Below are 22,287 nucleotides of genomic sequence, written 5' to 3'. Positions count from 1 at the left end.
CCGCGACTTCTCGCGCAGTCGCACGGCTCCATTAATGGAATTCCACGGAATTCCAGCGGCGCCGCGGCCATCCGCGCGACTCGTTCGAGCTTGTCATGCGATAATAAGTATTATAGTAATGAAGATAAAGTTAAAATTCATATGACACGGAAACTGCGCTCCGCTTCGCCGCGCTTCGACGCTCTTTTGGTGTGAGTTGACCCTTAATTGACTGTACTGTATTTACTTCAGTTTGACTTTGTATTCAGAGAAATTCTAAACGTTTCCCACAAACAAGCACAAAATCAAGTGATTTATAGATTGAAATAATTGAGTACAGGCACAAGGAGTGACAGGAATAAAAACAACCATGTTACATACGTAATTTTATTTTTTAACAATTATGTACATAAATAAAATAGTTTCGCTTACATAATTACTGATTTATAATAATACATCGAATAAACGTTCGAACTTAACTCTATACGCATCTATACTACATCTCTAGGTAAGATTCAGACGCCGCGACAATATAAAAAATGCGCTACCATAGAAAATTGTACTAAAATCGGTAACAATTTAACATGCTTCAACATCATTATTTTAGAACTAGAATAATTAATTATCTGTATTGTCTAAGTTTGACATTTCATTTCGCGGCAAAAAGTGACAGGTGAAATTCGAAGTGAAGGCGATTTTTTTAATGCTACGTTGCTGCCTGGTGGGGCGGAGGGCTAGGGCTCCGCTCACTTGGCGAGCTCCTTCATGCGGTTGAGGGCGGAGCCCGCGCGGAACCAGGCGATCTGCTGCTCGTTGAGCGAGTGGTTCAGCTTGATGCGCTCAGAGCTGCCGTCCTTGTGCTTGATCTCGCACTCCACAGGCTGCAAACAGACAAAATATTATAATAATTTTAAATATTTCTAAGAGCACAAATTAAGTTTTTATGTACAAATCGCACAAATGTCTTTAATATTTTTATTAAATGAGTATTGAACTGCAAAATAGGAAATAGTAATAATAAACGGTTATCATTATTTTTAATTAAAGTATTCATATCATTTGGTTTGCATAAAAAAATAAAATATTACGTTACATAATACTTTTTGAGCGGTGATCATTTAAATTTAAAAATCATTATTTTAAAAAATCACTAGGAATCAAATCAATTTTAATTTTATTTTAAAATAGGTGATGTTGATGTATTTTTCTGTAGTTTTTATTAATTGAATACCTTGCCAGGCGCCAGTCCGTTGAGCCCCAACAGGGAGATCTTGTCCGTGGGCTGGATCTTGTCGTAGTCGGCCGGGTTCGCGAACGTCAGCGGTAATAGACCTTGCTTCTTGAGGTTCGTCTCGTGAATACTGCAATGATGGAAGTGTTTAATTATGAATTTGTTGCTAAAAAAGAAGTGTAGAAAACAATATTGTGCCTATGTGTTATTATTATGTATAATTAAATTAATTATTAATTAAAGTATTATTAGAAAGAGTAAATTATAGTACAGTAAAGATTTCATTGAGTTAATTTTACATATTCACAATGTTTATTTTGGAAACTAAACTTTTTATTATGGAATACACGAAATAACATTTAGGATCAGAATGCGTTTCAGAAAAATAAATCAACCACTTTGGCTATATACTCCCTGATGGATGAAGTTTTAGGTAGCGTAAATCAAAACAAACTAACTACAGCTCTTTTCCTTGACCTATCCAAAGCGTTCGACTTCGTGTCACACTTTAAACTATTAAAAAAATTAGAATTGTATGGTATAAGGGGGCAAACGCTACACTGGATAACATCTTACCTTCAAAATAGGCAGCAGTGTGTAGTAGTTTCTAAAGTAAATAAAGACGATGAAATAACGCATTATTTTTCAAACTATGAAATAATAAAATATGGCGTACCACAAGGCAGTGTCCTTGGCCCCATTCTTTTTGTATTATACGTAAATGACATAGTAAATGTAACAAATCACAAGTGCATTTTATTTGCTGACGACATTTCTTTAATTGTAACTTCTGACAAAAATAATATTCATGACCACATAAATGACATTAATTATAGTATTGACAACATAATAAAATGGCTTGACAGTAATGATTTAAAAATAAATCTGGACAAATCAAAATATTTACAATTTAATAAATTAAACTTTGACATTCCTAAAATTGAATCAAACAATGATATAAAGTTTCTAGGTGTAACAATAGATACTAATATAGACTGGAAATTACACATAGAAAATGTTTGTAGTCGATTAAATAAATTTGTTTTTGCATTAAGGCAAGTAAGAAGTGTTACAAACGTAAAAACCGCACTTATTTCTTATCATGCTTATGTGGAATCTGTTTTACGTTATGGACTTGTTATTTGGGGTAATAGTACTGATTTAATAAGAGCATTTCTGGCTCAAAAGAGATGTATACGGGCTTTATATGGTATGAGGTCGGACCAGTCATGCAAACCGATATTTAAAAAACATTGTCTGCTGCCTTTACCATCTCTTTACATTTATGAGATGTGCGTGTTTGTGACTAAACATATGTACCTATACAAAAAAGCAAGTGATTTAAATAGCCGTAGTCGCAGAGATGCAAATAAATTAATTTTAAAAGATAATCCTCGACTAAAAAAATATAATAAAAATTGTCTTTGTATGAGTGTAATAATATATAATAAGGTACAAACTAAATTAAAAAACTTAGACTCTAAATTATTTCTAAAAAAACTTAACGAATGGCTTCAACAGAAATGTTTTTATAGTGTTAAGGAATTTTTGGACTCATGAAATGGGATTGTATATTTGTTTCTTGATTTTTATGATGTATGTTAGGTATAATAAATTTTGAAATTTTTATTGTATAATGAATAATGTGAATGAATGACAAATTAATTGGATACTTTGAATATAGATATTATGTAATAAAATAATTTTTGCACGCTGTTAAATAACGGCTAAACATGCTGTAACATTATATTGTAAGTTATAACACCTTAAAATACCATGTTTAAATGCAAATAAAGGATTCATTATTATTATTATCATGTGTATCTCATCCATAATACTCGGGTACCATCATAAGGAAGGTACCCGGTCTTTTGGAAGGCTTACGTGGGGACACGGATCCAACACGCAGAGGCCCTTTAGAGAACTTTAATGTGTTGTGGGACATCAGCCGCAGCCTGCCCATGACTGCACTATAGAGATACAGTCCTAGGCAGTCCGCGGCCGATGTAGGACTATTTCAAGATATGGAAAACAAAATAAACTGGGCTATGGAGTGGGATGTTAAATGGGCCGGTATTTGGGGACTATTGGAAACTATAGCACCTGCCTTTCTACTAAAAGAAAGTAAAAATATGTTGGCAGGTGGTGACTCGCCCTCTCACTGTATGGGCCCCCGAAATAAGTCGCTGCAATAGTGCGACAAGGGGGCAACATATTGTGAGCAGCTAAGGGTGGAGAGGCGTCCCTGGACTTTAAACTCCGATCACGCGCTCCCTGAGGGTCCAGCATCACGTGCCCACTCGCCACTTACGCTTCGCATCCACCCTTCGAGCTAAAAGCTCTCGCGACTCCACTCTGGCCGGCCGGTTAAGGCAAGCCAGAGGTGGGGGTCCTGTCCTCGTCAGGCTTCACTCCGACCGGCCGGTGAAGGCAAGCCGGAGATGAAGACAGGGGCCTCCCCCGGGAGCACTCGGTTCCCGCGGGGTCGCTACTCCCCGACACCCCGCCACAAGGTGTCCTGCGGGTTGACTGATTGCACGGGTGGAATATCTGTTGTCATGTAGACAACAGATATTCCAACCGTGGGCGATGGGGTCGTCACATCCCTACGCCCTATTATCATTATTATTAGGGTATCATTTCTAGTGTAGCGTGTCATTTGTAACGTGTTATGTGCAGCGTGTCATTTGTAACGTGTTATGTGCAGCGTGTCATTTGTATAGTGACGTGTGTAGCGTGTCATTTGTAACGTGTTATGTTCAGCGTGTCATTTGTAAAGTGATGTGTGTAGCGTGTCATTTGTAACGTGTTATGTGCAGCGTGTCATTTGTAAAGTGATATGTGTAGCGTGTCATTTGTAAAGTGATGTGTGTAGCGTGTCATTTGTAAAGTGTTATATGTAGCGTGTCATTTATAACGTGTTATGTGCAGCGTGTCATTTGTAACGTGTTATGTGCAGCGTGTCATTTGTAAAGTGATGTGTGTAGCGTGTCATTTGTAACGTGTTATGTGTAGCGTGTCATTTGTAACATGTGTGTAGCGTGTCATTTGTAACATGTGTGTAGCGTGTCACTTATAACTTGTTATGTATAGCGTGCCATTTGTATCTTTTTGTGTGTAGCATGTCACTTACCGCGCGAAAGACTTGACAATGATGGCTCTGCCTCCCAAATGCCTCGGCTCCAACGCAGCATGTTCCCGGGAAGATCCCTCTCCGTAGTTCTCATCGCCGACCACACACCACGGGGTGCCGGCCGCCTTGTATGCGCGCGCTGTGGCGGGCACGGGGCCCCATTCGCCTGACAGTTGGTTTCGGACCTTGTTCAGTTCGCCGTTTTCAGCGTTTGTTGCGCTGTTGGTAAAAAATAAGTATGTTACGAGAGACTTTTTCAATAAATTAATATAGGCGTGAAAATAATATGCATATTACGTAGTAGGGTGTTCAATATATTACGATAAAAAGACGATTACGATATAATCAGTATAAAGATTAAATGAATATGACATTAAGATGTAGCAGGAACTCATATTTTTTTTTATAATTTTACTAGCTTTCCGCCCGCGGCTTCACCCGCGTTTTCAAAGAAAAATCCGCATAGTTCCCGTTCCCGTGGGATATCCGGGATAAAAACTATCCTATGTGTTAATCCAAGTTACCCTCTATATGTGTACTAAATTTCATTGTAATCGGTTCAGTAGTTTTTAAGTGAAAGAGTAACAAACATCCATACATCCATACTTACAAACTTTCGCCTATATTAGATGAAAGAGGCAAACAAATACAAAATGGTATTGATATGATGCATAATCGTATTTTAGCAAAAGATATTAGATACATATTGTCATCAACACGCCTATCGTTAGTGGGATTACATATTATTATGTATAAGAATTTGAATATATAACAAAAAATACGTATTCCATAAAACTTCTTCTAGAAGCACTTTTGAATCGTCATAACTACATTTAACACATTATAGTAACTACTTATGCAAATTCTCAACTCACGTGATAAACATATTATTGGAGATGTTGTCCAGATGCCCTCTGTACTTCAGCCAAGGTCCGGCAGCGGAGATGTGGTCCGTTGTGCACTTGCCCTTCACCTTGATGAGGATGGTGAGGTCCGTGAGGTCCTTGCCGTTCCACTTGTCGAAGGGCTCCAAGAGCTGGAGGCGGTCGGATGTGGGGGACACGTCTACTTTCACCTCTGGGGGTTGCAAATTAGTGATTAGGTTAAGTAAAATTAATTTTAGATTTATGACCACAATGTTATGCAAAGGCAATAGTTATAAGCAGACGCTATAGAGTTTTTGGTACGAATTTGTCATACTGCGATATGATATGATAGGTATTGAGCCATTTTTTTTTGCGTATTTAAACGCAATTTATTATTTATCCCGTCGCTCAATTACTTTGTAATCGACTGTATATCGGTTGTTATAAGCCACGTTTGACATCCCGTAAATCTTGAATTTCTAAATCCTACTAATATTATAAATGCGAAAGTTTGTGTGGATGTGTGTGTTTCTCTTTCACGCGAATACTACTGAACCGATTTCAATGAAATTTAGCACACGTATAGATGGTAACTTCGATTAACACATAGTAGTAACTATGCGGGTTTTCCTTTGATAACGCGGGCGAAGCCGCGGGCGGAATTCTAGTATATTATAAATACTCGTGTAAAACAAAAAAAAAAAAATAATTACTACAACAGCCTTAACTTACGCCTTACAAATTTTACTCGCCGAAAGGGTCTGGCATCATGAACTTTTGCCGTCTGACCCTTACCTCGTGAAAATTGACTTCTTTTACCATTTCTTACAAAAAATGTACCTCTACCATATTCTACTAAATATTATACAAATACTAACTGCTGCCATCAGCGGGCGGGTGCTCGTACGTGTCCTGGCCGGGGTCGAAGCCCTTGGTGGGCAGCTCGTCGCCGAACGGGTCTGATAGCTTGAACTTCTTGCCGTCAGACCCTTGCAGCTCGTCTGTCACGGGGTTGAAGTCAAGGCGACCTGCATAAATAAAATAAGTAGGGTTATGGAGTGTTATATTATAATGTGAATGGTATGTTATGAAACGGCTTGAGCTATTGCTTACAAATTTCAGATGTTGTTCTGTAATTTTTAAATTCTTCAAGTTTAGGAGACTATTTATTTTATTTTTTTGCGTGTATGTGTTCAATAACACGTGTATACAATCTATTCAAACCGTACGTGCATGTGTGTGTAGCTGCGTGTGCGTAGCTGTGTGTGTTTAGTTAGCTGCGTGTGTAAAGTTTCTTGTGTATAGCTGCGTGTTTGTGTGCTTGTGTCTGTCTGTCTGTCAGTCTGTATATACCAACCGGCAATAGACAGCGCGGTGACGAGCTCCGGGCTGGTGACGAAGCAGTGCGTGGCCGGGTTGGCGTCGTTGCGGCCGGTGAAGTTGCGGTTGTATGACGTCACTATTGTGTTCTTCTCGCCTTTCTTCACGTCCTTGCGGTCCCATTGCCCGATGCAGGGGCCACACGCGTTCGCTAGCACCTGGTTGTGTAAATAAAATATTAGAAACATGGTTATAATGTTTGTATTTATCGCATAATGTAACTGTTATTGAAAAAAATGAATGACGGTAAAATTAGTAAATTTCTAGTGTGACAGTTAATGATCAATCAAAATGAGCAATAAAATTTGACACATTAAAATACTAATTTCACTTTGTTTTTAATCTTTTTTACATGATAATCCTGATGTGTATTTTAAACACTCTAAATGCCATCCTACAGATGGCGCTAATACATTTGTTTTCGCGAACTAACCGCCTCTACCACCTACTAAAAACAAAAAAAGAGCGTCACGTGTCAGAAGTGAAATTTCTTTAGTACGATTCAAGGATACCAAAATCGTCGTCTTACTCCACGTGACGTGACGGTATTGCCATGACGCGACCTTGAAATTTGATATAATTTATACTCACAGTGCCTCCAAAGTCCCTGAGCGTTTGTGCAATACCATCCCGCTCGATGGTAGCGCGCACTTGTTCGGAGCCGGGCGTCACGTTGAACGGGATCTTGGACTTGAGTCCGTGACTGAGCGCCTGTAATAGGAGGATAGGGGTTAAGATTATCATAATAATGAGTCATATTTAATGTTTAAAAATGTATTTTTTTAATATTTAGTAATATTAAATGGAATAAGTACATTATAATTTATTAAAAATGGAGTGTTTTTCTATGTTTTGGGTTTGAATTCGTTAAATTTTTCCAACAGAATCAAAATAAATAAGTCAATTTAATTTAACTTTTACGGAACATAAATTGATAAAAAAATAACAAAAACCGACGAGAGAAAGTCTAACAAGCATTATTGATTTAACAATTTGACAAATTGAAAGAGACATTTCTATGTTCACATTTACAAATAACACTTTAATCTAAGTTCTTACCACAAATCCGACTCGAAGGACCATTTCCACTTTTTTTTAAACTCATTTTTTAACTCACTTCTTATCTTATTATTCCAAACTCACCTCTTTCACAATACTGGCGCACCTGCCCATATCCTCATACGAGGAGTTAGTGCAGGAGCCGATAAGACCCACGCGGATATCCACGGGCCAGTCGTTCTTTTTGGCTGCTTCACCCAGCTTGGAGATGGGGTTCGCGAGGTCGGGGGTGAAAGGTCCGTTCACGTGCGGCTCCAGGGTTGATAGGTCGATTTCGATCAGCTGTAAGTTTTGGAATTGGTTAGTGTAATTATTTGGAATATAATTATTTTTTAGACAGTGCACTGTGTCTCTGTATGTAAGAATTGGAAATTTGTTTTACCATAAACAGTAATTTTTCAAAAAATTACTGTTTATGGTACAACAACGGTACGGTAACAATAAAATTAAGTTACTTAAGAGTTTAGCTACAATTTGGTCTTTTAGAAACAAGGGTAACTTTTTTCATTTTTAATTATTAGAAAAAATATATTCTTTATTTAAAATTAGTCTTTATTCTATTTGAATTAATTAATGAATTAGTCTTTATTCTATTTGAAATTGCATATGTTTTCGAGTGTTTACATTATATTATGTATGTAATAAGTTTATGAATTAACAGCATTATACTCTATGATAAATTATTTTAGAAACTGCAACTACAATAATATTTTCTTTATTTTAATGAATAAAAATTCCACATTACCTGATCATACGGCGCCTTAGGGTCGGGTGTGAGCAGGTGTTTGTATGAGTTAGCGGCTGAAGCCACTCCCTGGCGTCCGGTCGACTTGAGGTAGGCCTCCATGCGCGAGTTGTATGGGAACACCTGGTTAAATATCAAATATTATTAGCTTTTCAACATTACAATATTTATTAGATTTATAGTTTACAAAAATATTTGAATTAACAGATCAAATAACAGTTCCGAAGAAGTGCAAGTGTTGAATTATCTAAATTTATTATTTACATAATTACACGTTCACATTTTTGGAATATTCAAAAAAAAACTTTCTTGAAAAATCTACGACTGCACTTTGTCGCCAATGCCTTCCTATACCTAACTTCCAAGACCAAAAAACGACAAAAAAATCGTAAAAAATGTAAAAAAATCTCACACTAGTGGTAGCACCGATCTCCGCTCCCATGTTACAGATGGTGGCCATGCCGGTACATGAGATGGAGTCGACTCCAGGCCCGTGGTACTCCACTATGGCGCCAGTACCACCCTTGACTGTGAGGATACCGGCTACCTTGAGGATCACGTCTTTGGGGCTCGTCCAGCCGGAAAGTTTACCTGGATAATAATTTTTTTTTTAATTTAATTCCATTTTTAACCGACTTCAAAAAAGGAGGAGGTTATTAGGTTCTACGTCATTATACGCTTGTCGATGGTGTTTAGTGTTATTTTTTATAAGTTTTAATTTTTAAAAACACGTTTAAACGTTCTTGAGAAACAATTATTTTCTCAGAAAAATCCCATTTGCAGTAATGTGTAACATTTAGTATTATTAAATACATTACTTTTTCTGTATTTCTTACTCAATCTGTTCCGTTTCAAGGTATGAAACGTTCCTATTTATTATGTTTATATGTAATTTACTGACTATAGTGATTTATCTATACTAATAATAAAACTGAAGAGTTAGTTCGTTTTTTGAATCTCAGGAACTACTGGGGCCTTAGACAAAGTAACAATTACAAAACGATAACGAAGTTAGAAATCGCAAAAATGTATGGGATTGACATTAGATAGACCACGTGATCTAACGCGGCGTATGTCAATCCCATACATTTTTGCGATTTCTAACTTCGTTATCGTTTTGTAATTGTTACTTTGTCTACGGCCCCTGGTCCGATTTAAAAATCTTTCTGTGTTAGATAGCCCATTTATCGAGGAACGGTATACGCTATACATCATCACGCTAAGACCAACAGGAGCGGAGTCAAGCGTAATAAATATAAAGTTAGTTTTACATTATTTATCCCAATTGTATCTTCATTTTCATATTGCTTGCACAATGATAATGGCTTGTTGTACAATATCTTAATATTTACGTCATGTAAATCATTCTTTTATCGTAATGTGTTGATGTGTAGATTACAAAACGAATGTGATATATCAAGAATGATGACAAACACTATTTTTCTTGATATAATGGATTTTTTTGATAAATTAATAATATTTTATCCGGACATAGGATTATACCAACTTAGGTATATGTATCTATATTTATAAATTATGAAAAAAAATCTTTAAGTTTATATTTCTCTATTGCACTTCAGAATTTGTAATTATGTTCATATAATAATGGAAGTTCTAATCATTTTTTTTAGTCTGTAGAAATAAAATGGTTGACTAAATAATTTCTCGAGTACAATTAGTATTTAATTACGACATAATTATGATAAAAATAAAAAAAAATTACTTCATCCTTCTTTAAAGTTGGTAAACTCAAAGCATCTCTCAATTAATATAAAACCTACACTTATAACCAATTGCGCTTATTAAGAGGACACACGATAGCGCATATCATTGAACAATACCTTGTTATCATGTTGTTTGTTTTACGTAAACGTCTGCGCAAACCTACGGAAACATTGAGCACCTTTTTTCCAATGTTTGTTCTAGCGATACGAGTATTTTAAGAAATTATTGTTTAGTACACTGCAGTAGTATCATGTCAATATTTATTGCTTAAATTAAGCGCCAATAGAATCTAGGGCTACTAAAAGTTTTATCAAATATCTATAGATAGAAAAAGCATAAGATTTTACTGCTCTATAATATTGTTTTGTTAATAATATTAATTTTAAATGAATGTTGAGGGAGTTTGCTAACGATAAATTGTCAGTAAAAAATTGGTCATAAATATCTTTAAACATTTTCTTATTTATTTATTTTAATTAGGCACACCAACAATAAATACATTTGACATTGATATAATTAACATTATTAATTAATTAATATTATGTACTTATCAATAAAAGGTGTACACAGCATTTAAAATAGTTCCCGAAATTAAATAGAATTATTTATGAACATAACAGATAATTAATTACATAACAATATAAATATTTTATTTTTTATTAGTGTTATCTATAATTAAGTATTTATATATGTTTATATATGTTTTTTTATTAAAATCAAGTTTCTTTTTTTATTATTAAAATCAACTAGGTATGCGTTTTATCGGTCGACTCATTTGGAATTATTAGATTTGGAACAATGTAAAAAATTTGAACTCAACTCATTTTTTTATAGAAATGCGCTTATCTTGAAAATACGTTAGGGTTATCAAGGTGACTATAGTCATAAAGAGAACTACCAATTTTTTTACCGTAAGTAGATTTTGAACAGACATTTATATACAGATTATAATAATAATTACCTTATTGAAAGACAACATACAGCTTAGAATAATAAAAATAAAAAAACATCGTGTGTGCCGAGCACACGTGTCAAAAGTGAAACATCTTAAGATGCAAAAACACCAAAATCGTCACCTTACTCCATGACGTGCGGCATTGCCATGACGCGACCTTGAAATTTTACTCTCAACGCGCCAAAAGAAGTTACACTTCAAAAATGAATTTCGGGAATAAGAAAAATTCCCGTTTCTCAAGTACATTTATAAATGCATGTTTCAATTGACACACGGCACGAGTAAGTACCTATTGATAACGAACTGCGTATTACAATACTCGTATATAATAAAATATAAGTTATATTTATATACAGCACTACGTCTGTCTACGCAAAGATCAAATGTCGATAGGACGGCCCTGCGAAACAAATGTATAATCTCAATTTGACACAATTAAAAATTTAAAAAGAAGTTAGGCATATTTCTACTCATATTAAAAATTCTATTTAATTTGGCTTTCGAAATTGTTCTTTTATCTGTTTATCTTATTTATTCCTGCGTTATGGACCTAGATTATAATTGAGATGAAGATAAATTACTGAAAAAGTCAATATTTAACCGACTTCAAAAAAAGGTGGAGGTTATCAATTCGGCCGGTATATTTTTTTTTATATAAAATTCCCTCGTTATATCCCCTCAGCTTAGGAGCTACCATAAAACGGAAAACTGTTTTTTTTTCTTATCGTAAATATGTACCGACTAACAACTTTAGTCTAACTATGAATTATTATAACGTTAAACTCAGTTTCTGTATGAATAAATTTCCATAACAAATGTCTCATTAATAAAATTAATTATAATCACTTAATACATTATAGTTAATTAACCCATTAATGAATATTATCATATCAAACCAGACATCATAATAGTGCAGTGGATAATGCATAATATCTAGTGATCATAGGTCGTAGGTTCACTAGGAAACGTGTAAAACATATTGACTCATATTATATACTAACATTATAATGCTGAAGAGATTGTTTGTTTGAATGCGCTAATCTCGGGAACTACTGAATCTAATTTGAAAAATTGTTTGGGTATTAGATAGCCTATTTATCGAGGAAGGCTGTAGGCTATATACCATCACGCTAAGACCAACAGTAGCGGAGCCACGCGGGTAAAACCTCGGGGCACAGGTAGACTACAAATATAAATATATCGATACGGTTTTTACTATAAAGCTAATAACTTATGAAAATCTTATAAATATTATAAAGACACATTTTTATTAACCGATAACAATGTTACAATGAATACTCAATTATAAAAAAGTTTTTACTTTTCGATACATACAAGACCAACTTAAATTTTGAGTACATTCAAATTTCATATACAAAAGGTCATTCACCTCTTTATCTTCAATTTTATTTTTCAATCTAACTCAGTATTATTGCAAACGTGAGTTTTCAATTACATAAAACTGCTAAACAGATTTAAATGAAGTGTGACATTTTATAAGTTATATCCTTGATAATAGATATGTACACAACATTTAGAATATGTAGTATGATCTAAAATACTAGATTTATCTGTATTTGTATCTAAGATGCGTATTTCAGAAACGTTTTATTTCATACTAGGTTTCCGCCCGTGGCTTCGCCCGCGCAGTCAACGTAAAACCCGTATAGTTCCCGTTCCCGTGGGATTTCCGGGACTGCGTCATTTTCCGGGATAATTGTCCTTTCTTGGGTATCAAAATATCTCCATACCAAATTTCATGAAAATTGTCCAGTAGTTTCGGCGTGATTGAGTAACAGACAGACAGACAGAGTTATTTTCGCATTTATAATATTAGTATGGATTAACATTGTATGATAATAAACACGATTAATTTATAGATATAAAAAATATAAAACATATAGCATTGACAAATTGGCACTTCGCCACACAACATTGCATTTATTTTCGTCTACAATTTCTATAAAATCAATTTTGGATGCTACCTTGGCCCTTATTCCTATGAAAATAAGGTTTATTTTACTTTCTCGTTTGAAGATGTTGATTCAATAAGCAAAAGTTCTATGAATGGAATGTTATTGCATATTTATTTGTTTGAATTTAGAATGTCACGTTCACTTTCACGATTTGAAATTAGAACACAATTAGAACAACTTATTTTTTTTCTATTTTGATTTAGTTAGTCTGAGGATTTAGTGACAATTTTTTTTTTCTTTGAAAATCGGAAATCTAGTTTTTTTCATAAAGGGTAGTGTTGTTTGTTCCTCGATTAAGCAAAAACAATTGAAGCGAAATGTTGAAATACGCGGGAAATGATAATTTGAAGGGATTTATTTTTATTCTTTTTCTACCACGATGGAAGTCAGGACTTCAAGTAACAATATTTTAACGATTGTAAGGGCTCTCAACTATACAATGCTAATTTGTGAAATTGAGGCGAGAACAAATCTTAAATGCATACTAGTGCTATTTTTAAGCCTCTGGCTACATAGCATTTAATAAAATACACTAAATTGACACAATTCCAGTTATCTTGACTACCAAGAAAAAACAAGAACACAACCAGAATAGTCTGTCTCACACATACATAATTTAGCGATACAATTTCTTTCCACTTTCAAAAGTTCACTTCTATATTGATGGAAAATTAATAAAATAAGCGGACTTACCAGTAAGCTTGACTCCAATAACCTTAGGGCACTTCAGCTCCCATGGGATGTCGGCCATCACATCTACAGCATCAGCACCGCCCACACCTGCGTAAATATTAAATTATGAAGCATTTAACAGTTACTAGATTTTTTTGAAGTGAAACTTCTTTGGTAAAATTTTAAGGTCGCGTCACGGTAACACCGTCACGTCATGAAGTGAGGCGACGATTTTGGTATATTTGGATAAAAAGTTTTACTTCTGACACGTGTGCTCAGCACACATATCCTTTTTTTATAATTTTCTAGAAAAACAAATATTTGGAAATTTTAAAATTGACATAAAATTATTGATTCGATTTGACATAACCTATGAGTTTTCTTGCAAAAGAATGCAGGTAGTTGTAACACAACTCCTACTTCAACAGATAGAGTGATTCAAGAGGAAAGTTTTAGTATATAATTTATTTTAGACAAAGCAGGCGCAGCCGTTGGCGTTAAGCTAGTATATTATAAACGCGAGTGTTTATAAGAATATATAAATGTGTATTTGGTACTCTTTCACAAAAAACAGCTGATCAGTTCCGTATGAAAATTATTAAAAGGGCCTTATTGCTTATCAGCGATCTTCACACTACCCAAATTAACATATAAATCAAATAAAAACAATAATTAATACAACATTATAAAAAAAAACACTAACCAATACACAGTCCTCCAAGACCACCACCATTGGGTGTGTGCGAGTCGGTACCGATCATAAGCAGACCGGGGAAGGCGTAGTTCTCCAGGATGATCTGATGGATGATGCCAGAGCCTGGCTTCCAGAAACCCACTCCGTACTTGGCACCTGCGGTTTCCAGGAACTTGTATACCTCCTTGTTGATGTCCTAGGGATAGATTAATAGTTGTTATAGTTTAAGTTATGTGAGGTATATAGAAGCTTTTCTAATGAGTAAATATACCATTACAATATGCCATTTTTCTAATATGTATCATGATTAAAACATTTTTTATATATTATATATTTTTTGTATATTCTGTATATAAATAGGTATTATTGTGTCGTTTTTGTGAAACTATTGTGGAATTAGTTGATAAAAATTAATTAAAAATGAATCCATATACTTTTCTTGATTTTTTTAACAACAAGAATATTTTTAAAGACAATTTTTTGTAGCTCAAAACTACACAAAATGCAACTTTTCAAAAATTAATGTAATACATACCTTAGCTCTGGCCAGATCCTTTTCACCGCCAATCTGCGCTTCAATCAAGTGGTCGCAATGAATGGTGGAAGGTACGGCCACCCTCGGCAGACCAGATGAGATGAACTGCAACATGGCCATCTGTGCGGTCGCATCCTGCATGGCCACGCGGTCGGGGCGCAGGCGGAGGTAGCTGGTGCCTCGCTCAATCTCCTGTTATTTGATAAGGAATGAAAAATGGTTGATACAAACCAAAAATTGGGATGTTTATTAAAATTTTAATGAAATAAAATTAATGAAACATGCTGTTATTATTGATAAGAGGCTCATCATAGAGTAGTGTAGAAAATAATTTATTTTATTGTGGAGTTGTCTGCTTGTTTGTTTTTACAAAGGAACAGACAAATCTGACAAATACAGGTAATGAAATGAGATATGCAACTTCTTGTTGTATAACTGCATAGAATGTATGAAATTGGAATTTAATTGGAATGGAAAAAATTCATATTTATTTAATCCAATAATCTTACACTTGATTTATCAGTGAATTACAGAAATAATGACAAATCACATACAATATTGTTTATCAAATATAATCCGTCATAAAGAAATATGTGCCATTTTATATTATTGAAGTGAAACTTCTTTATCGGGGTTGGAAAAAAATTTAGTGTAACATTTTTTCGTTGCACATGACATTTTCCGTTACGAGCCATCTTTTTCTTATCCCTACCACGCGTGATTCGACGTATTTATGTAAAGTTAATTATTTTTTGAAAAATAAGGTCATAAAGAAGTTTCATTTCTTACGTGTGTACACGCACACATTTTTTTTTATATCCCAACCTTTGCTTTTATTTCCAAAGTAAATTATGATTTAAAGCTCCAGGTTATTTAAATATTATTAAAATTTTCTACACAAGATTTATCATTTTTTCACACTACCCACTATATTTATTTATCTTCTTGTACAAATCTATTTGTTTATTCTTATACTCAACAGAATTGTAACATCATTTAGCATATTTTTAGCATATTATTAGACCGGGAGATACTGACACAAAATTTCGAGTCATTTGTAACAGGATGGCGGTTCTACAGGGGTCTTAGTACGCAATGACAAAAAGAAAAACGATGGTGTGAACTCTATTACCGGCGGCTTAGTCGCGTGGGCGTTAGTCGAACTCGTCGTAAAAATAGCGAAAGTCAAACGATTTGAGACCCCTGTAGAACCGCCATCCTGTTACAAATGACTCGAAATTTTGTGTCAGTATCTCCCGGTCTATATAGTCATATTTCGAATACTTTTTTAAATTGTCATGTTCAATCAAAAATAAAAATGTTATCGTTTCATTGCAATCAAATTGGATTTTTATCAATCCTATTACAACTGTACATGGTAATTTAAATAAGCAAACATCTACTACTTGCAACAAGTCATTAAAACAATGTAAATGTTTTTTTAAATAAATGTAATATGTTTGTATTTCAGAGACACACAAAAATTACTTTAAAAAAAAAGTACCAAATGTAAACACGTTAAAATTCAAAAATCTCAAGTGCTCTCCAAAATTTATCCTTATTATCAAAAGCAAGTGTGTCAAAGTCATTTATCAAGTTTTCCTTACCTGTCCTTTAGGGTCATCGAGATGAGAGTATAGAACTTTTTCAGACAAGGTCATATCCCGACCTAACCTTTTCTTAACCACCTCTAAATTCTTCGTCAACTTCTCGTAGGGCAAAGGAGCCTTGTCGAACTTCGACATAGCGACCTAAAAAACATATTTGCACACTTAGAACACAATATAATCGTCGCATATCGTATTTTTCGCACTTGCATCGATTACATAACAACGTCACTGTATCACAGAAAACTTGTACAAAAACACATTTTTCGGGGGTGGAAGTACCTGGGCCGCTGCGGCGGTGAGCGGGGAGACGCTGAAGCATCTTTGCTGGATCTCCAAGAGAACGGTTCTCGTCCTGCCACCCTGAAAAAACAACAAACTGAACATCCTCGCGCCTGCTATCCAGTGCGAACTGGATAACAAACGCGAATTAATGAGAAAACGATAGCAATTACAGCAGAGGTAACCAAAACTGACCTCAAATATGTGACCTCTCATTCAATAGTTATCACTAATGGTGTCTCCGATGATAAAATAGTAAACAAACTAAGATAAAATAAATTATGACTATTGAACGAGTTCATTATAATAATAAATTTGTTACTCGTGGAACGTGGATATAAAAGGTATATCTTACCTGGCCATGCAAAACTCTCATACAGTGAGCCATGGTTGCCGGACCCCAAATATGATACCGATAAAAATATTAAGGCTTAATTTTAGAATCAATTAAATTTAGGCAGCATCTATTTTTGTTAAACTTGTACACTGTACAATTTAAATACTATTAAATAAATTAATAATTAATTGGCCGCGCGCACGACCATCCACCGAGCGGAATATATTTGGCGGAGCAAAGTATAGTGTCTATGGGCTATGGCAAATGGCAATTGGCACTTGGCAGCTGTTGGCGTTATGACAGCTGCCAGTATTGAACTTCGGCATGGTTCCAATCTTAGATTATACACCTATAGATGTAACCATGGCGTGGCCGCACTTGAAACAGAAATAGAATTTTGTGGTGTTGCCTAATAAGTTGGCAATTCCCACATATTAGGTAAAAAATATTATGAATCTTACTTGATCGCGAACAGACTTTATAAATACCTGTAAGTACTTCGCAAACTAAAAATTCTGAATTTGCATATTTTAAATGCTAGCTTCAATAATGTAACTCTTATGTCGTAGTCGTACGAAATACTTTAATAAAACCTCCGTAAGGTAGGTAAGGAGAATTGTATCACAATATACAGATATATACAGTAAGGAAAATTCGTTTTTGTTCGTGGTGTCCTCTCTATAATAATACCTCAATGATGGACATCTATCGACCGACACGACATAAAACACACACGACACGTTCAATGATGAAATAAAACCAGTCTATAACATAAACATGTTTATTATTTATTACTATATACATAATGAAATAAGTACAGCTTGGCAGGCTTGAGTGAGGTTTTAATTGTACTTGTTTATTTTTATACAGTAATGAATCATCATCAAAATGAATGGAACAAATTTTTGAATATTTTGTTGGCAGCCAATTTTCTCGTCCAGTGGCATCCAGCCATTTCTCTTATCAATATTGGATGGAAACCTGAAAAAAGAAGATTTTATTCGCATGTTACGAAAGTTTATCTTTATTGAGTAATAAGTTAAATAAACTACAATAAAGCCCTTAAATAAATGTAACTAAAATTAAAATTTACGTACAGAAGAATTAATTTCCTCTCAATAAAAATATTATACTACTAGCTTTTACCCGCGACTTCATACGCGTGTTAATCCAGGTAATAAACTACTCATGTGCAAAATATCATTGAAATCCATCCAGACGTTATTGTGTGATTGAGTAACAAACAAACATCCAAACCATCGAATTTATAATATAAGTAGGATGAGTACCTACCATGATAAGCAAACCCAACAATCATAATCTTTAATTATAATCATAATCTTTATTTTCTCTTCACAAAACAAGACCTCGAATCGTATGTATGTACTAACAATAAAGAAATATGATTTATTTGGGTAAATTAAAGTAGCCATTATGGCAACCCTGAACTGTTCATCGTTAATCGTTATTTTATTTTAAGATAGTGAAAACACGTATCACAACTCAATATTCTTGGCATCACAGCACTGAATTCATCACAAAACATCATAATCGATGATCATCTGGCGTTGTAATAACGAAAGAAATGATAATTTCGCCTACTTACGTGTGAAATGTTATTCCTTCAATTTTTCGCTCACTCCGGCTTTTACAACCCAAAACACTGCAACCCACCATCGCACGTACACTAAATATTCTGTATTATCCAATTTTTATACGCAATAAACACTGTAAATTCACACAATCACAGAAAAATCCAAAAGACGCCAAGTTTGTTTGTCACAACTCAGATCTTGCCAAACAATAAAACCGGCCATGTCGACAAAGACAAAAACTATATATTCTGTCCTGTTTCTTTGCATGGGTTTGACAATTAACGATCTCGCTCTTTCAAGGAAAGTCATTTTAGTGGTTACATCTATAGGTGTATAATCTAAGGTTCCAATCAAGAAGCTTATATCTAATACACTGGAGATTGCATTATGACCAATAACTTGTAACAAGAAAATATGACGTTGAATGACGCCTGTATGTTTTTTATCCCTTTCACACCAATTTGCCAAGTTATGTGTGAAAGGGATAAAAAACATACAGGCGTCATTCAACGTCATATTTTCTTGTTACAAGTTAATGGTCATAGTGCAATCTCCAGTGTATTAGATAAAAGCTTCTTGGTTCCAATCAATGACTGAGAGCGTTTTCACATTGTCCGGTCCGATATCGGATATCGGAAGCCGATAGCCGATATCCGATATCGGACACAATTTGCCCTTTCACATTATCCGATAATATCGTCCCGATATCATGAGTGTTGCCAGAAACTGGAAAAGTAGATATATGGAGAATTAAAAAAAACAGTGGATGCATTTATGTTACAAAAAATAAACTTTATTTTAAATAAAATAAATAGTAATAAATAAACTATGTTTTTCAAACCGGTTTAATCTGCTGACTGCGGAGTTTGGATTTGTACCCTCTGCAGAGTCAGAATCTAGTTTCAATATTCAATTTCATTGTGAGGCTTATTTTTTTTATATGCTGTTTTTCTTTTTTTAATAATAGAACATGTTGTGTGGTCGTAGTGAATTTTAGAACTTTTTTATATTAAATCATGTACGACTGTTATGTTCTTATACAAATAAAATAAAATAAAATTCAACTCAGTATTAAAGCGAAGAAACTGGCAAATATAAATTCAAATTACATTTACAAAAATGTAGGTGCTGTTATCTACCACAGAACAGTAAATTATCTACGTAGTACCACAGACTAATAATAATATAGCCATATATTATCTAAGCATACGAGCCATGACAACCAAAATAGTAAACAAGCCAAACAAGCTCAAAAGTCGCCGCGCGTTCTTGACAAAATGTAAGGTCGCCGCATTCTAATTCTGAAATTTTAGAGAAAACTAAACAAAATTGCCGTATTGTAAATTTTCTTTTCAATAAAAAGAGTTTGATTTAAAAAAAAATCAACTGATAGATCGTATAAGTATATTAAGAAGAGCTGGAACGTCAACACATTTACACATTGCACATGTTAGGCCGGGAGATACTGACACAAAATTTCGGGTCATTTGTAACAGGATGGCGGTCTAGAGGGGTCTTACTTATCCGACGAGTGTGACTTACGCCCACGCGACTAGTCCGCCGGTACCAGCGTTCTGACCATCATTTTTCTTTTTGTCATTGCGTAATAAGACCTCTGTAGAACCGCCATTCTGTTACAAATGACCCGAAATTTTGTGTCAGTATCTCCCGGCCTATGTATGTGTCATATTTTGCAATTGTTTATAAATACAGGGTGATGTAATTGGTGTAGTACGAATATCTAAAAATCTATGAAGAATTTTGTGATACAGTAAATGGAAGAATTATATATTACTATTTTACAGTATTTAATAAAATCATTTAATTTTTTGTTCATTTTCATTAGAAATGTCAATTTTTCTCACCAAGGTGGAAATTTTCTCACCAATTAGAACCAAAAGTATATAATTACACTGACTCATTTATAATAACATTAAGAAATTCCGACGGCGAAACATCGAGTTCTTCGAGCGATGAAAGTTTCAGTGAAGTAGAAGATTACGATTATGATTAAATAGATTCTTCTTCTTCTCTATAGATATATGGTGGTAAATGTTAAAACTGTTAAACTGTTATGACGATTCAAAAGTGCTTCTAGAAGAAGTCTAATAGTATAAATGTTTGAGTTTGAGTTTAAAACCAATAGTGTGAAAATTATACAATAAACATGTAACATATATTTGTTAGCGCGTATTGGTAGGTATTACGTACTTACTACAAAATATATAATGTGGAGGAAGGAAGGTGGAATTCCTCCATCGAAAAAGGGAGGATCCTCGACCAGTCAACTCGACTGGCCGGCCGTAAAGGCCCCGATGGATGATGTCGGAAAGTTGTATATATATCTCTGTAGCGAAAACATTTCGCTTGCGCGATTCAGAGCGAGGTGTCGCTACAATAATATTTCTTAGATATTTTTACTCGACCAAAGTCAGGACAAGACTGCTCCGCAACTGCAGAAGACGTCCGTTATTTAAATCATTATCAAAACAACCATCCGTGTGTTGGGACTTGGGAGTGAGCGCACGTCTTATTTGTATTGTTTTTATGACCTGAAATTTAATTATTATTTGATAATTGAATGATTATTAATACTTTTATCCAATTGATTATTTTTAGAATAAATAATTAAGTTCATCAATTGATTTACTTTTAAATTATAATTTTACAGGTAAATTATGAGAGCTTTCATAATTATATTTGCATATATTTATCTACAACGCACCCATTTTACAATTCAAGTCTAAAATGAAACTAGAGTCGCATTTATTTTTGAACATACTGTAAGTGAAATTGCATAAGTGTGAGTACTGTGAACATGCCAGCTTTCCTTAATTGACCTATAGTTGTACATACAGTAAAAATAACTACAAAAAAGAAACCGACTTCAAAAACAGCTGGAAAAGTAAAATATAAAAAAAGATTTGATATTATTAATTACTTAATATTATTTAGATGTGCTATTTATTATACAGGTTTGATATCGGCGCTAAAACAAAGCACTAAATCTGTGACTCAATGGCAACAATACAATAAACAGCTTACAGCACAACAGTAGTCCAAGTAGGAGGAGGAGCGAGGCAGAATGAGTAAATAAAGATAAAAGACACTAATATTTCGAAGATACGGTTGAATTTAAGAACGCAATATATTTTTGTTTACTTCAGTTCAGCCAATTGCCGTAGGTATATTATAGGACGGTATTAAAATAGCTCCCGTAAAAATAGTATTTTTAATGCCTTTAAATACTTAAATGAATGTTTTCTTAATAAAAAGGTTTAAAGTAAATGAAAGGATTTTTTTTTACATTTAGCGCCTAGAAATGACTGAAAATACACAAACTAGTGCTTTTTTTGCTGTTGGTATACTACCTTTTCGAAAATTGAGTTGGTAACACTGAACATTATCGTCCGATAGTTCACGGGAATATCGGTGTTGGCTCCGATATCCGATATCGGACCGGACAATGTGAAAGACAGGTACCTAAATCATACATTTTACTTAGCCTCCGATATC

General features: G+C 34.3%; 1 protein-coding gene and 1 long non-coding RNA gene across 2 annotated transcripts; both read right to left on the bottom strand.

Moving 5' to 3' along the window:
• Positions 1–352: 352 nt before the first annotated feature.
• On the bottom strand, positions 353–17,424 carry LOC123695393 (aconitate hydratase, mitochondrial). Its single transcript, XM_045641229.1, has 16 exons — positions 17,195–17,424; positions 16,840–16,920; positions 16,558–16,701; positions 14,951–15,142; positions 14,425–14,611; positions 13,743–13,829; positions 8,806–8,984; positions 8,394–8,516; positions 7,733–7,930; positions 7,181–7,300; positions 6,567–6,747; positions 6,088–6,237; positions 5,219–5,420; positions 4,344–4,562; positions 1,211–1,340; positions 353–860 (listed from the first exon to the last, which is right to left on the bottom strand). Exons 1-16 carry the CDS (start codon positions 17,225–17,227, stop codon positions 726–728), a joined length of 2,361 nt encoding a protein of 786 aa, XP_045497185.1. The 5' UTR covers positions 17,228–17,424; the 3' UTR covers positions 353–725.
• A 519-nt stretch (positions 17,425–17,943) lies between these two features.
• On the bottom strand, positions 17,944–19,108 carry LOC123695394. The gene is made up of 2 exons (XR_006751927.1): positions 18,783–19,108; positions 17,944–18,157 (listed from the first exon to the last, which is right to left on the bottom strand). It is a non-coding gene; the product is annotated as an uncharacterized LOC123695394 (long non-coding RNA).
• Between the last annotated feature and the right edge of the window lie 3,179 nt (positions 19,109–22,287).

This window comes from Colias croceus, chromosome 11, assembly GCF_905220415.1.
Source record: "Colias croceus chromosome 11, ilColCroc2.1".
Lineage (NCBI taxonomy): Eukaryota > Metazoa > Arthropoda > Insecta > Lepidoptera > Pieridae > Colias > Colias croceus.
This window is presented reverse-complemented; position numbering and strand designations above follow the sequence as displayed.